Source organism: Gallus gallus, chromosome 7 (genome assembly GCF_016699485.2).
Source record: "Gallus gallus isolate bGalGal1 chromosome 7, bGalGal1.mat.broiler.GRCg7b, whole genome shotgun sequence".
Lineage (NCBI taxonomy): Eukaryota > Metazoa > Chordata > Aves > Galliformes > Phasianidae > Gallus > Gallus gallus.
The window spans coordinates 27,563,380-27,580,236 of NC_052538.1; the positions used below are offsets into that span (position 1 = coordinate 27,563,380).

The window sequence follows — 16,857 nt, forward strand, 5'->3', positions numbered from 1 at the left end:
GATTAACAAGCCTGCCAATACTCAGGATGCTCTTCCATATCATGCCTCTTCACAGGACTCTGTGTTTGTCTGGATACAAGGGAGGAACACTCAGCTTTGTAGTCTTCATGGTTCCCAGTGGCAGTCAGTGATGTGGGACTGATCTCACTGTGGTCAAGTTCCCTGTCCTTGCACCAACCTCTCCCAAGCTTTTCCTTCCCTACTTTCACCAATTCCAGCATTTCCAGATGGATGAAAAATTAAATTGAGTAAAATGCTTAAATTCAACTTCGAGTTGCTCAGTACTACTGAAATAAACCTATCAGCACAGAAGCGAGCGCAACTCTGTTCAGCACAACTAACCAGAACATATGACTTTCCTCTTGCTTTTCATTTTAGTTTCTCAATCACCAAGCACCACTAGAAGAACAAAAGGCTCTAAGATTTCTTCAATCTCTAAGTTGCATATGCATCTCTTTATGGGGCAAACTTTAGACAATAAAAAAGCTGAGACATACTAATATTCATAGTTTTATTGTATCTTTTTATAATACTGACTAGAACGCCAGATTTAATAATATTGGATGCAGGTATAAAAATAATCCAATCCTTAAAAATTATATTTTGCTACTACAGTACTGTATAATTAGTAGAGGCAGAAAATATGATACAACTTTAAATAACACTGGTTTGGAGAATGTCCTTAGAACCCCAGCAACTTGGAAGCGAACATTCAGAGCTACAGAGAAGGAAGCACGACGATGGGAAGAACATGAAGCAGGCTGACTGAGGAAGCACAAATAAATGCTTAAAATTCAGCTTTTGAAAGAGACCTCACTAAAGGTGAGCATTACTACCACGGTTCTGAATGCTGTTAAAGAAACTGTGGTGACTTTACATATAAAATTTTGGTTTCTGCAGGAGAACATCCTGCAGAATGTAACGGGGCTTAAAACAAGTGATTGAGTTTAGTAGGAAGAATTACACGCTTATTCTGTCTTGTGGTGGTTGTTTTCTGTCCTTAAAGTAAGTTATCCGTACTGATGGTTTCTGTAACAGACACGTCAGGCAAATTTTGTGGCACTGCTCAAGAAAACTGACCACTTTTTACCAGATTCCCCAGGCCTTTTCCATGTGGGGCTGTGCAGATTTGGGGCCACTTGCTGTGGTACTACCCAAGCAAGACTCCCATCCCTTCCAGCATTTTACCAGAATGAAGACCAATGGACTCAGCACTCACACATGACTTCTGAAGAACGTCAGGCACCCTCTCTCAGTTTTCCATCAACAAGGATATTATCACACAAAACACAAACCGCGCAGGAGAGGTGTTATCTCGCACATGACCTTACAGCACAGAACCCTTTCAAAACCGGGAGATCTTGTTTCATTTCTGAAAGCACAAATATGTGAACTGACAGGTAGTTCCTAACTGTGAGTGCACGAATCACCTCTACATCCCTGGAGATCTTACACTAGGGGAAACAGGTCGGCTGAACATGTAATTCACATACATTCTCTTCTCAGGAAGGCATTTCAGATCTTGAACAATCTGTTTGTTCAATCTTACATAATACAGGCTCTGTTACAGTAATAAGGACACATATGAAAAATAAATACGACGTGGAAAGGCAGCAACAATATCACCGAAATGGGCGGAACACAGAGCTGCAGGAAGGCATGGTGTACACACAAGTGACCCCGGCAAGGGAATAATTCAGGCCTAAAATACTCCACTGCAATGCATGGGAGAGTTTTCCCAGTCACCAGAGTGGATGCTGGGTTGGGTCCTTTTGTGTAAAGAGGGGAAAAACAATAGTCAGCATAGGAAGAACATTTAAGTAAAATGCATCTGTTCTTGTTAATTTAAGGAAAAAAACTAAACGCCGCTATGAGGGAATGAGAAGTCCAGATGGATTTGGAACAGATATGGCCACTGACCAGCATTAGAGACACGTCCTGGGAAAGCTCTTTCTTTACAAGGCTACATCAGTGTCCAAACTCATGCTGCTGCTCTGTCAAGCCTCAGCAAACAACCTTTGTAAGTATCAGCACCGTTTTGCAATCGCAACACCTCTCACTAAATTCATTTCATTGCTATTTTTAGAAAGGGTTGGGTTTTTTTTTTCTTCTTCTTCTGTTGCTCACAGTGAAGGCAAAACACTTTTAGTGTCTCTGTAAATGACCGCAACAGGGGAACTTTCTGGGATATGCTGCAATGGAAACAAGATTCATTGCTGTTCTTTTACGTAGTGCTATAAACACAGAGGGCAAAAGACATACAAATATCCCCATCCCCATGTTCCTCATACAGCCAAATTCAGTGCTTTGAGGTTTCAGTGGCGTGCAAAAGACCCCTGGTTATCCAGTGCAGCGTGGGAGGGCCGGCCATGATGAGCAGGGAGCAGGACAGGGATGCAGGAAGGCTGCAGCATCCCTTTACACTGACCCCTCCAATCTGCCTTGTTCTGCTCTGTTCACTCTGACCCACTCTCCCAGGCTGACTGCTGGGGGGGCATTTCTATGAGTGAGGGGCTTTTGTCAGTAGAAGTGGTAGAGCACCACAGCATCAAACACATGCTTCCTACATCCTTTCCTGTCGTCAGCTGAATTAGCACTTTTTTTCCCCCAAAGACTCCCACACACACCACCTGTGGGCCCTTGCTGACAGCTCACCTGGCTCTACACAGCAGCCAGAAGCACAAACAGATTCCCTGTCATGTCGGTGTGGTTTTCCCTCCTTTCCCCACACCCAGCTGAGCCACTTGCAGTCTCCTTGCATGAAACCTGCTATTTCCATCTTGTCCTCCTGGATAGCAGAGTGATTCCCCTTGGCGGAGGCACCCAGTATGCTCAAAATCTGCAATCTGGGCAAGCTAAAAGCAATCTAAACAGCCTGAGTTGCATTTGCTTAGGCATCCTAGGAGGAGTTAGGTGCTAAACGCAGGGGCACCCGCATTTGAAAGTGGGCTTCGGGGAGTGATATTCCACATGGAGACTCATATCCAGCAGGATCAACAAAACCCAAAAGCACTGCCACAACTTATCCTGCACAGTAAGTGTAAGTGCCTGCACTGACCTCAGGGTTGGCACCTGCCTCAATCCTGTCCTCCTGGGGCACCCATGGAAGGTGCTGGCAGGTCAGGAGAGACCCTTTCCTTCCTCCTGTGGGCTGTGCATTGGATCATTTGAAGCTGCAACAGATTAATCTCATAATAATTACCCCAACATTTACTTGCTCTGGCAGAGAGAGAATTTCAGTGCAATAAAGTTTGTTCTCTTGGAAAAAAGCCAGGTTTTGCAGTCCTCACTCAGAAAACCCTGCTGACTTTCTTGAGACCCTTTCATTGCACTAAGAAGAATTTGAAAGGTCATTAAAAAAAATGAATTCTGTAATCTCAGTTAGGAATAATCGTATCACATTTCCCACTCAAATCACTGACAATCTGCAATTTGCAGTAAAATGACACAGATTGGAGTTTTGCTCACATAACCCATATGTTACTCCTTATGTAGAAGAATCGATCTGCATTTGTCCTTTGGTATTTCACACTTTGTTCTTCTCACCTGGCACACAAAGGAACATTTCACAGCCTTCAAACTAAACAAGCAATTAATCACAGCAGGTGTAAGCAAAGCTCCACACTCTTTCCTGTCTGAGTGTCATGCAGTTGAATCCTACCATCATTGCTGGAATTTGCTTATGTTTTTGTTAGGCTGCTTCAGCAAACACAGACAAATCCCAGTGCTCATCTATGTGCTCTGGATTTAGATCCAGCACCAAGTCCCAGCTTCCCCTTTCATTTGTAACAGAGACAAAGCTTTCATAAGCTTTCATCTGTCCCATGATAGAGGCAGCCCCTTCTGTCCTAGGCACTCTCACAACCAGAGCTGGTGTTGGGTGAAAGAGGCAGCTCACCCTCATGGGAATGACCCCAATAATGTCCTCTTTGAAGGGCCCCAGAGCATAGCAGGGCCAAGGCCTTGCTTCATACCATCCAGTGGACTCTGTGCAATTAAGATATTGGCTACTAACGATGGGGAGAATAACATCTTTCTCAGTTTGAAAACACTGGGAACAGTTAATTCTTGTGCTTTGCCTGTTTTGAATACTGGAACTTGAATATAGCTCCTTAAATATAGCTCCTTCAGCAGCATAAGCATCCATTCATTTCCACCCTACATTTGAGATAAGCCTGCAAATTTGATTATGGATTCAGTCACATGCACCATGACCATAAAATGAAGTCAGTGCGGACTGTACTGCCCCTGGCATCCATAAAAATCTAGTTTTTGCAAAACCACACCCTCCCTATGTGTAGCTGCTCCTCCCCTTTTGGTAGGGAACACAACAGAACAGAAGAACTGTTCAAAGTGCTGGAAGGGTTGGGAGCTTCCCAGCACCTCCAGGACAAGATTATTGCCACGTCTACCCCAGGCTTGCCTTCAAGGAGCAGCCACACCGCACATCAGCCTTGGAACTTCCCTTCTCACCAGGGGTCAGGCACTTTGGGGACGCATCCTGCAGTCCTCAGTGCTTCAGAGCTACCTCACTGAATTTAACTGTAGGCACTGTGCCTTTTTGAGCACTGTGTGGGAGAAAGGAATGTCAGATGGTACGTGCCCTTCAGTGCAGGGATGGTGGGTTAATGGCTAAGGATGGCTAAGGAACTGAGCTATCTGATATCACTATGCAAGCAGCCGTCCTGAATTAAAAGCATGATCACACTGAGGGTAAAGGTCTGTAGTAGGACCCTGTATCTGGATACAGATACAGTGGGACCCTGGTCTGGATGACTAAGGTTATCTTTGCAGCAGGAAATATACTTAGTTAATAAGAGCTCTTTCAACACCCTCCTCAAGAAAGAATGAAGTCAATAAGCTTTTGATCTGATCTTTAGTGAGGAATAACTTGCATTCTTCAGCTTTTGCCAAAGCAATTAATATGAATTCACACACCTAGCTGAGGAAACCTGCCTGGTTTGAATCACCCGAAACTGGAACAGAAGAAAGCAAAATATTTTGATGTAAGTGATCTTTGCTGTGCTAGGATTGAAAGGATCATGTTTCTCTCTGCCCTAAATGCAACTGACTGCTGAGGGCCTTATTTTCCAGTGGACTGAAAGCTTCCATAGTTCCCCCTGAAATCAAGGTGGGCTGTGAAGTCCTGAAAGCTATGTCCCACCACAGTGCCTAGATGCCATGTTCCACCTGCCTAGCCAGGACCACAGCATTATTTATTCTTCCTGCGTTTCATCTAAGAAGCAGGGTGAATTCCCAGCTTATGTTTTTCTTCCTTGTGAGCAGCTATTTTACATCACATTGATGTTTATATAGGTCTTTCCATCCCTGCAAGTAAACATCCTGTTAAGCTCCTGTACAGAAGCACTGTGGTGGTGTGTAGCAGCATCATTTTCGAACCAGGCTGGCTGACAGAAAGACAACACACTCACACTCTAACCTATGTACAAAAGTTCTCAAAGCAGCACCTATGACCAACTGTGCCTACTTTCAGTTTGAATCGCAGTGGTATGACTAATTTCTCCTGCTCCTCAAAGACAATCCACCCGTGAGTTCAGCCAACATTGACAGGCACCAGGCTGCTGCAAGGGTCTCTCCATTTGGAGAATTCCTACCAGTAAGAAGGTAAGGGCCAGAGGACAAGCCAGCTTTCCTTTTGCGCATGAAGCAGAAAGCGAAGCAGCAAGGAAAAAAGGGGTGGACAAACTTGTCCTACCAAAACCAGTTACACAGTGAATCTTTGCATGAAGGTCGGCCAAGAAGACAAGCACAGTCAACAGTGAACAAGATCTGTAAACAAAACACTCCCTAGTGGTATTCAACACAGAGTGCTGGACACAGTTCATCCGCCTGTACTGATCCATGCTTGCCATGTAGCGTAAGGAGTGAAGAAGCAGCACAGAACAAAACCAGAGTACACACGAGCTTCCACCTGGGTCTTTCACTGATGTGCACCTTGAGCCATTCACTTCCTCCTCCTCTTCCTCTCTGCTGCTCAGCAAATGTAACCATTCCTGGGGGCAGCAACACTCGGTATGGAGTTCAAAGACCATCCTTTTTAATGGGAAGAGTAAGATTGGTGTGGGCTGAACTGCCAGGAGACACATTGTACCTGGGGATCAAGGGCCACAAAACTGTGTCAATCTTCCAGTCCCTCTCTGTCCTGCTAAAAATAGTCTCTTCTTCTGGCTTCGTCACTAATGAAGGATGGATTGTATTGTCCGGGGTAGATGCATGAATGTCGAGATCCAGGCAAACCAGTGTAGGGAGGATAAAGTCCGTTTCTTTCCAGTTCTGGATTTCTCAGTCCTGTTGGCTGTATTAGTAGGAAGAAAAAAAAAAAAAAAAAAAAAAAGTCTTATTCTCAGACAACTCTTCTTTCAAGCACATCTTTACCACCCTTCCCATCAGTTATTTCAGTAGCTAGAAGGAACAGCACGATCACTACATGTCTCTATGACTTAGAATTAATTGTACTGTGGGAGTTATGCATTTCCTGGAGGGCAATATTCTGATGCATCTGAGTTTTGACATCTTGCCAAACGGAAGACTTGAAGTTTACCCATCCAGAAGTTTACCTGATTCCACCAAATGCAGTCTAAGCGTACGGTTAATTTTTAATCCAAGAGAATTGTGCTAATGAGCTCAGGCATTGAAATAATTCACCTTAACACAGGATATCGTCAGGGTTACTCTTAAAAGAAATGCTCCTAGAAAATCAGTTTGTTTCCTGCTTTGAGTATTATCTGGAAGTGCTTTTCTCTCATTTTCCTTCATGTTGTGTAGAGCAGTAAAATTACTCTGGGAAAACTTAAAATACAAGCCAGAAAAGAAAAGCTTTGCTCACTGCTCTCTTCCCTGGAAAGCAGAAGCTCAGTAAGTGTGATCTGTGGGAACTCCTGCAATATTCACTCACATGAATAACCCCTCCCCATCTTGAGCTTCTAGACATTTTCCTAGCACTCTTCCACCTGACACTTTTTTTGTGATATTCGGACACATACAACAGCTGGAGTTCACAGAGCTCCCAGTGCCTTGCTGTCTGTGGCAGCCATTTGCTTTGCTCTTTTGTTTTGAAGGAAAGGGATCTATGCTTCCAAAAATAAAGAGATGTCTCTTTGCTGTATGAAATACAAAAGGTTGAGATTTAGGTTGTGGATAGATACCGAGTAATACACATCTGTCATCTGCAACAAGTTCTTGGTGCTTCCGTTCTCCTGCATCTCAATGGTCTCTCTGCCCCACTCTTGTGCTCGGGGGTTCTTGGGATACTCGGCATATGGTGACATCTGGAAATCCCCACTCTTGAAAATAAGCTTACTTATGTCATTTTTATTCTTCCTGTTTAGAAAAGAATGAAGGAAAGTGAAAAGTTATAAGTAATCCTGATGTAAGATCCTTTCCTGTTTCAATTTATGCCTGTTGTTTCTTAAAAACATATATGTAGGAAGTAAACGTACATGAGCCCATCCGCTATTCAAGTTTCCAAGTGCCTTCTAGGTGCTATGTTACTTCCTAAGAAGGAAGAACTGGAAGCTGCTGGTCTGAACACCACGAAAAGCCCTTACATCACCCCCATGTTGTAGGGGTGGACTTTGGTAACATCTCCAGTGCAAAGAAGATTACCCTCCAGGAAGGCAGATGGCCTGCCAAAGGCCAGGACCCATGAGAAGACCAATCCATCCCCACAGAGGTCTGCACGCTGGCATCTGGAGATGTAGTGACCATCACATCTCCTGGCTGGGCCTTGCTCCTGACTCAGAACACCAAAGGACGCTGTGCCCACTACCAGTGCTATATTACCGATCCATCCAACTGCTGACTTCAGACAGAGAGCTTTGAAATCTTAGATTTGGGGCTAGAATGGTTGGGAAGAGAGTGTTACTGCAAGACAGCCCTTTTTCACGGTTTATAAATCATGAAGCACAGCTACCTCAGCAGCACACCTTGCCTCTAGTTCAAAGCTGCCTGCTGGTACAGGAACTAGGAGTGCACATGTGTGTGTGTGTGCGTGTGTGCCTGAGAGGGAGAGACACGTGGTGAGAGAGCTGGCGCAGGATCTGTGCTTGGAGAAGGGCCTTGAATGTACTCCAACACCTCTTCACAATGGCCCAGCAATTCTTCCTGTTGCCCAAATTCCTCCTTCCTACCCAGCCTGCATGTTTGGAGAACCTACCGGCAGCAGGTGACTATCAGCGCTATGCCCATGATAAGCAGCAATCCTCCTCCTGCGGCCGCAATCACCACCGTAATGAGTTGATATGCTAGGGGCAGGAAAGAGAGAGATCCGCTTAGAGACAGCAATTTGGCCAAAAATATTCATGTAAACACAGTCCTCATGCAAGTGGATTAACTGTTTGCTTCCTGCCTTCCTCCCCCTGTAATTGTCGTCGGAAGCAAATGGAGGTGGGGGTCTCTCGCTGAAGGAAGGATGGGCTCCTGGGTGCCAGGGGGACTGATTCCCTACACTGATAAACCAGAATAGCTCAGACAAACTTTCATGGATTCACTCTGAATATCTCGCTTCAAAAGCGTGTATATGCTATCTTGGCAGAGCATCCATGGAAAGAAAATCTCCAAGGAAAATACTGATCTTGTTGGCAGATAATATCAAGTCAGCTTCGTCAAATAAATATTTTGGTCAGTAAAACAGTTTTTGACAGACAGTGAAGAAACACAATACCTGACGAGAGTGATTTGCACTTACTGTGCTTTAGACATAGTTATTTGCAATCATTTGTTTCAAATTTCCCCCAAATGAAATGAAATGAAATTCGGTACTTACGGTTCCCACAGTTGAATCCCCCTAAGCCAAATGGGCAGCTGACAACAGAAAACAAGAGGGAGTTTCAACAGCTTGCTTGTGCCAACAGGTCACCAAAGCAGCGCTAAGAAGGACGGTGGGGTAGAGGAGGGGGGCAGTGCGCTCACCATACCTCACACAGGTCTCATTTTCCAGCTTGTATCCATCTTCGCAGGCTGCAAACGCAACAGAGAAGGGCCATGAGCACCGCGCAGTGGTGCACAGGAGGCACTCACATTGCTGCTTCCCACGGCAGCTTTACCCCAACCAGCCTCCAGGCTGACAGCGCTGGTGCAGCAGGAAGCTGCGTGCCCTCTGTTTTAGGCAAAACACTGTGCACTTAGCTCACCTCCCAGCCCGCCATAGGGTGGGCAGCAGGTAAAATAATTCACGACGCAATCTCTTCTTGCCCAACTGGGAACTCACTGCGCACCTGCGTTGTTTCCCACAAACTATCAGTGTAAAAAGTTTGTGTGTGCAATTTTGTCCGCTACAACAGGCTGGCAATATCCTAATAAACCAGAAGAGACCACTAGTGTTCTAGCTTGACTCAGAGTTTATGGCTCTTGCAGCACCAGTAACAAGCAATATCAGTGCCAGCTGGGAGCAATGTGACTGTGACCTCTCCCTCATAATACAGGTCAGAGAACTTCCCTAAATTCAATTCCAAATTGAATTGGGTTTCAAATCAAATAGTTGAAGTGGAACTACATTTCACAGAACCATCCAAGCTTGGTTTTAATATTTCCAGTGACAATCAACCGCAACACTCAGTCAGATGCTCGCAAAGTTAATTTCCCCAGCCATTAAAAACATTCACCTTCTCTCTGGTCTGCATTATCCCAGTGTCAAATTCCAGCCTTTGGATGGATGTTTTCTGGGTTGGAAAAAGCTACATTATCACATTTCTCCTCCTCACCATCAAATCGCCCTGCCTGCCTCTGCCCTTGCACCCTGCCCTGTGCAGCCCCACTGCTCCTCTTGGGGACATTCTCAAGCACTCCCCAGGTGGCAAACAGAGCAGAGCAATACTTGGGGTCACATGGTGGTGCTCCCCTCCCAGCTGCCCCCCAGACTCCCACAGGAGGCCGGATGGGGCAGCACAATGGCTGTTTCCCCTTTGCAAGTACTTAATGGGAGTTAGCACTCCACGTCTGCATGACCCACAATGAGGGTCGGATGCTTGGGAGACCACAGTTCCTGTTCAGTCAATAAGAGGGCAGAGATTTTAAAAAAGCCTGGCATATTATGTGCTATAAATATCAAGAGAATAGCTCCAGTACAGCTTGGCTTTTGAAAATGACTTTAAAAACCCTGATGGCCTGGCTTACCCAGATGGGGACAGTGATGCTAAAAGGCTGTTACATTGCTGGAGCACCACACCGTGCACTTAGTAGCACCCACTGCCACACTGCTAATGACAGCAGGGAACTGAAGGTGAAAAATAAAGGGGGGTAGGTTTTTCTCATTTTGCACAGCAAACAAGACTGATTAGCAGGGTGTGACCACATCTCCCTGTCTACAAGGTGTTACATCACTTGACCCTCCATAAAAAATGCATCCAAGTGCCTTGCAACCTTTCAGGCATTTATTTTCACACCACCACTTGCCAAGGGTTATGGTCAAGATGAATGGTTAATCCCCAAGATTGGTGGGTATCTCAGCTCCCCATTGCTGCCCTCTCCGCCTCTCAAGGTGGGTGGAGACAGTCAATATTTCCTAACAAAAGTCCTTCTTCCAACGTACAGGCTGATGGGAGGGAGGGAAATACAAAGGGTATTGCCTGGAGATGTAGAGAAGAGGAGAGAGGCAGGACCACGACTCAAGAGCCAGGGATGCCCATTTCAGGGATGTCCATTTCAGGGATGCCCATCCCAGAGCCCACAGTACATGCATTATTTCTAGACACACATGATAGAACCATTGAATCATCTGATTTGGAAAGGACCTTTAAAGGCCATCTGGTCCAATGCCCCTGCAGTGAACAGGGACACCTACAGCTCCATCAGGTGCTCAAAGCCCCGTCCAGCCTGACCTTGGGTGTCTCCAGGGACAGGGCACCCATCACCTCCACTGAGATCAGATTCAGAAATGACAAAGCATCTCCTCCTACTTTAATATCAACCCTGCTGATACTGCCAGAAACAATATACAACCACCATTCCAATTACTATTGATAGGTCATAAAAAAACTGGATGTCCTAAGAAGCCCTGCAACAACTGTTGCAACTAGGGAATGGACACCCTCATCCTATAAAACTCACTCTGACTATTGGCACAAGGACAAAGGCCTTGTTTAAGATGTAGCCAAACAAATTTCATGATCTGAGGAGTAGCTAAAAATAACATAACCCTGAAGCTTAAAATTTCTATTAGGAACCTAGTTGAAAAATAAATTCATAACCATTTTCAGATACTTGCTTATTTAAAAAATAGTGAAGATGTATTGATATAAGCTCGTGAATTTAAAGCAATTATCCGAAGTTCGCCGAGAGTTCAGACAAAATCAAAACAGGCAGAGCTGCACGTCATCTCTGCTCTGTGCCACTGAGCTGAAGCCCAGCATGGTCAGGCCCCTGTCTCCTTCTTCTGCACCATTGTGACTCACAGCATGCTCCAGAAAAGGATAATATTATTCCTAGAGAGAGACTGCACCTCCAGCATCTGCTGAAAAGTCCCCTAGCTGACTAAAAGAAACTTGAGCTGCTGATATCTATTTATAATATCAAGCTTCTTGCACACACCGTGATGTGCGCGGCCCACAAACACACAATCACTGCAACTGACACAAAAAGATTAAGCAAACTCAGGCCAAAAAAAAAAAGAAAAAGAAAAAGCTGCACGAAGGGCAATACCTCTGCAGGAATGGTCCATCTTATTGTACTTGAAGTACCCACTTTTGCACTGGCAGAGCGCAACCCCATCGAAGTCGGTGCACTCAGAGGTCTCCTTGTCACATTCGGGGTCCTTCTGCTTGCACAAGCTGCCAACTGTTGGGAAAACACAGCCAACATCAGCACAGTTCTCTCTGAACACACCAGCATGCACGTTTGCTTTCCCCAGGAGTTCCATACAGCTCGTTTGCTACTTTCATCTCTCTTTCCCTCTTTTCTTAATAATACTTGTTCCATTTTGAGATGGTCAGCACCACAATATGCCACAGTTTCTTGCATATCCACCATCTTTTGTACAGGCAGATGGAGTGGGGGAGTAATAAATATTTCAGCTCGGAGGCTGAAAGGGAAATAGAAAGAAAAATTTGTTTTGGCTCAAGCAGAAACACATCGTCCCCCTGAGACAGTTCAACAAAACCACTTTTAAGGTTATATCTAGCAAAGCATTTTGCTCAGCCCAAAAGAGCTTCTTCCATTCCAATATCAAGCACTGCATTTTCTTCACTTTTGAAACACAGAGTTCGTTCTTTCATTTATAGCACTTTGAAGCAACGTTTTACCTTTAAAAATCAGGTTTATTGGCGTGAGCATTCAGCAAAACTGGGAGTGAACAATGGAAATTGTGTCACACGATTGTGACACAATGGAAATCGTGCCACTGAGCCTATGTACTTTACCTGGAGGTGGAATAACTGGAACCAACAAATGAAAGCATACCCACGAGAAGCAGGAACTTCTATGGGATGTGTGTCACTCACTTGGAGCTCCCCTTTTACAACTCCCTCCCTGCTGGGCACACTATTTATCCTTGGATCTGTCATCTTTTCTTTAAGTACTCACACAAGAATAGAATTTGTTTCTTTCTAAGTTACTGAATCTGAGGTAACCACTGGATATAATACTGAGCTAGCTCAACAAAATAATTTAAATTAATTCAGTCCACAGTGGTGAGGTTTGGCTTTCAAATATGGCATATTTAATGCCTGGACAAAGTCCTGTCCAGCACTGGCAGCCTTCTCCAGGCACCTCCGACCTTTGGCAGGCAGAGGACTTGGGAGAGAGGTGGTTCTTGGTCAGGAAACTCATGAAAAAAAGAACGACCCATTTTTATACCCCACCAGTTCACAAATCCTGGTGGAATAAGACATCTCCAAGAACCATGCAGGTGTGGCTCTAAAGGACATGGGGTAGTAGGCATAGTGGTGATGAGCTGATGGTTGGACTACGTGATCTTAGAGGTCTTTTCCAATCTTAACGATTCTATGATTCTATCTTAAGATGATTCCTATTGAAGTGAGATGGAAACTTGCAAAGGAATTTTGCTGAATGCCAAAATCTTTCTCTCCATTTTCTAAAAGGACCCAAATCAAACAAATCTGCTGTGCTGTTTACCTCTGTGGAGTGGTTTCAGGCTGGAGATGAACTGGCAGGGGTCAGGGGGAGATTTGCAAGCCCGAATGTAGCTTTTCACGGTGCCAACAACATCGTAGAAAGTCACGTTGGATGCTAAAGAGAACGTGGATTGCACTGAAACATGCACAACATTTGCCTCCCTAACAGAAAACAAAACAAAACAGCCCTGAGTACCACGGGTCAGTCTGATTTCATGGTTAGTACGTTAGCAACCTGCTAGTTATTAGTGCAAGCAACACTTAACATAGACATGATATTGCACACATACTGAGAAAGCTGTCTGAGGCAGCAGATCTGTGGCTGCTCAGCAAGCTGTCCCCAGTAGGAGGACTGGGATGGATGGCCAGGGTGCAGAGGCATTTCCAGTGCCCCATGCTGCTGCTGGGCTTGAATTCATTAAGCACATAAGCCCAGCACCGCTGGGTCATACTCAAAATACGGATCTCTAGCTGAACAACCCAAGTATTCATATGGCTGATACCATTCCTCACTTTTCCTTGTGGCCCCTTACCTGGTGGCTTTGACTGTGGAGTGGTAGTACCCAGGCAAGCCCGACAGAGAGGCATTCAGCTGAAAGGAAGAAGAGAGTTGTTGGAATGGAGCAGCACAGCTCCCAGTAGCACCCCCAGCCCCAGGACAGCCCCCAGGTGTAGGCAGTTGGAAAACCTGGATGGTTCAACCATTAGAAAGGCTAAATCCAGACCAGAGAGCCCTGTGGCTGCTGTCACAACCATAAGGGGAGTGACACACGAGGACCCGAGCAGTGCTGCTGCCACCCCACAGGGCCACTCACCATTGCCAGGATTTCACGCTCCACTTGCAGGAGATCTGCATACTTCCCATGGGTGACGTTAATTTTCAGGGGGACCTGACCAATAAATATTCTTACTAAAAAGGAGAATAAGACAGGTTAGTCGGAATACGTGCCTCCTTTCTATAAACCAAAGCAAGCAACACTGACTCATTTAATAGGATGCCTGAACACAGAGAGAGATGGGGAAATTTAGTGGCAAGATGGTTTCAGGTGCCAAAGCTAATTTATAGTAATCTGGAGTAAATGCATCAAATCTTTTGACCCTCCTTCCAGTGCAAGAAAAGCAAACCGACAAGTAAAGATGAAGCACTGCAGAAAGGACATTTTCATTTTTTCAACCGCTGGACAGAATGAGCAATGATGTTTGAAAGGAGGCCTGAAAGATGCATTTTTCCATGCTTAGAATTAGATTTGATTCATGGCAACAGAATGCAATAATCCAAGTCGTCCAGACTCAGAGAGATAATATCCCTAAATCTTGTATTAAGTGTCATGAGATACTCAGTGGAAACGAGAACTCAGAGCTCGAGTTTTATGTTCCACCAGAAAAACAAATACAGTTGCAGATAACGTTGTAAAGCTTCCAATTCTTTCCCGTTCTTTCCCATCCACAGAGCCTATCTTCACCACAAATTTTGTATCGGACAGCTCTAATATAACAGCTTCTGGTAGAAATGAGACTGGAATCACCTTCACGGTATTTACATAATCTGCCCGTAGCCCAGTCCAAGGCACAATCAAAACAAGCCTCTAAATTAGAAGCTGACACATTCCTACAAGAAGAAATGTTTCAAAACACCCTTCAGGGACACCTCAGCCATGTCGCTCAGCAAAATTTCCATGCCTTAATCCTCACTGATTAAGGGTCAGAAGAAACACCAGCAAAACAAATCCCCCTTCACAATGGGGCATTATAAGTCCTTGGGATTTGAGTCTTGTAATAGAAAAGGAGGGGGCCAGAACCCAAGTCCCAGATAATAACTGTGCTGCACAACAAATGCGAAAGGTAAGAAACAAGACCTTGGTCTTACAAAGGCTTTCACGGCTGCTGAATTCCATACAGATGGCTGAGCCCACTGAAGTCAGGCTATCAGTAAAAGTAGTAGTTGGGAGGTACACTAAGCTCCTGAACTTGTCTGAGCCTGGGTTAATTTATTTTAAAAGATTACAGATCGTTATCTCCATCATTTTTTTTCCCATTTTTTCGCTTTTGTTTTCTTACCTAAATTGCACTTTCCTTTTTCCATCTCATATCCAAGAGGGCACTGACAGACATAGGAGCCACGGGTGTTGTTGCAGGTGGCCAGTGCAGGACAAGGGTTGGAAAGGCATTTATCAACATCTAGAAAACCAGAAAAGAAGACCAGCCTATAGTTGCAGAATCACAAACATCAACAACTGCTAGGCTAAAAAAGATCAACTTGGCTCCTCTTCTGTGACCCCCTGAGCATTATCAGATGATTCATTGCATCATTTGCACTTACTGCTTATCCTGTTCTTAATTATTCTGCTGGAGCTACAAGAATAAACACAAAACATTTTCTGCTGAATATTCATTTTGAAGCTCTTGGGACCCAGTGTTGATCCATGCCTAATATTAACACCCAGCCAGCCTGCAGCACTGCTCCTGTAATCCCGGAGTGCTTTTCAAAGATAAGCAATGCTACAGCTACGGATGGCTGAAGAACCATGCAGCCCTGCAGTGCAGACAGCCCCAGCTGACCCCCACCTTGGGACACACAACATAGGATTATGCCTGTGCTCTGGGCTGTCTGGCCTGGCTACCTAGCATCAGTGAGAGGGTGAGTGGTGCCTCTGACCTGAGCAGTCAGAAACGAGTGACAAAAAATCCATTCCCCTGAAGTTATTTATTCTGTATGAAGCCATAAATATAATTAATACCGATCCGTTGAGAAACAGCCCTTAAATACCTAATTACTGGTGGAGTATACACTACTGCCAGTATTTCAGTGAGATTAATGCAGTCAGTATACACAATATCCTACAGTGGTATTAGGGTCAGGCTCCTGAACTTTAAACACAGAATCGATTTCCACTCATATAAAGCAGCTCAATACATTTACTTGGGAAGGTAAGGAGCCTGGCAGCAGCGACAAATGAAATCCTTTGTTCTTCTGCAGGGCTTTTTGCTGATAGACTCCTTGCAATGCACTGCCGTCAGGCATTGCCACTTCCATCCTCCTGCACCCCAAGAGTCTCCAGTCCTTTCTGCTGGGCAGGGAAACATCTGCTCATGCAATACCTGGATATCTCTGGGTGAGAATTGTGCCTGAGCACAACCTTTCCCACCTCTAATAGAATCACAGAGTGGTTTCAGTTGGAAGGGATCTTTAAAGGCCATCTGGTCCAACTCCTCTGCAATGAACAGGGACACCTACAGCTCCATCAGGTGCTCAGAGCCCCATCCAGGCTAAGTATCACTATGGATTCAAAGAGCACTCCTGAATCACAAGGTAATTAAAAAGCAAATCCAGAATGGTTGAGCAGCACATTTCTCAGCTTCTCTTTCCCAGTCTTGGTTATCACAACACACTCAGCAAGACCACTGTGTGTAACCTACCAGGAGAAGTGATGGGTCCTCAAGGAGAAATTTATTTAGTGAGATGGGGAGAGAACAACCGTAGGTCATAATAGCAGAAAAGCTTCCAACGAAAATACCGAATGCTGGCCAACTGCCTTTTCTCATAAGAGAGATATTGATCTGTTTTTCATGACAAATGTAAAGTACATCCTAAGCTTACCTGGAAGGCCATCAGCTTGATTTTTTTGAAATTCCCAAATTTCAGCTTAACATTTCCATCAGAAACCTTCACCAAAATGTTTACTTTTTTTTTCCAGCAGCTCAGCACAATTGTTAAACCTCTATCTTAAAAAATACCAGAATGGAGACAGAATTCTTATCCTCAAATCCT

The 16,857-nt window shown here is 44.8% G+C and overlaps 1 protein-coding gene across 5 annotated transcripts in view; it reads right to left on the reverse strand.

Moving 5' to 3' along the window:
- Positions 1-497: 497 nt before the first annotated feature.
- HEG1 (heart development protein with EGF like domains 1) overlaps positions 498-16,857 on the reverse strand; it is a 36,379-nt gene continuing 20,019 nt past the window's right edge. For 3 of the 5 annotated variants that reach the window (XM_015289963.4, XM_046943759.1, XM_046943758.1), the window contains exons 12-21: positions 15,147-15,266; positions 13,904-13,998; positions 13,622-13,680; positions 13,090-13,250; positions 11,659-11,793; positions 8,937-8,979; positions 8,786-8,823; positions 8,177-8,264; positions 7,167-7,341; positions 498-6,316 (exon numbers count right to left, since the gene is read on the reverse strand). In XM_015289963.4, coding sequence (XP_015145449.2) covers positions 6,167-6,316; positions 7,167-7,341; positions 8,177-8,264; positions 8,786-8,823; positions 8,937-8,979; positions 11,659-11,793; positions 13,090-13,250; positions 13,622-13,680; positions 13,904-13,998; positions 15,147-15,266 — 1,064 coding nt within the window. In that variant the 3' untranslated portion in view covers positions 498-6,166. Of the gene's footprint in view, positions 6,317-7,166; positions 7,342-8,176; positions 8,265-8,785; positions 8,824-8,936; positions 8,980-11,658; positions 11,794-13,089; positions 13,251-13,621; positions 13,681-13,903; positions 13,999-15,146; positions 15,267-16,857 lie in introns of those variants that run through there. The other 2 variants (XM_040703637.2, XM_040703638.2) reach the window with 2 other exon arrangements.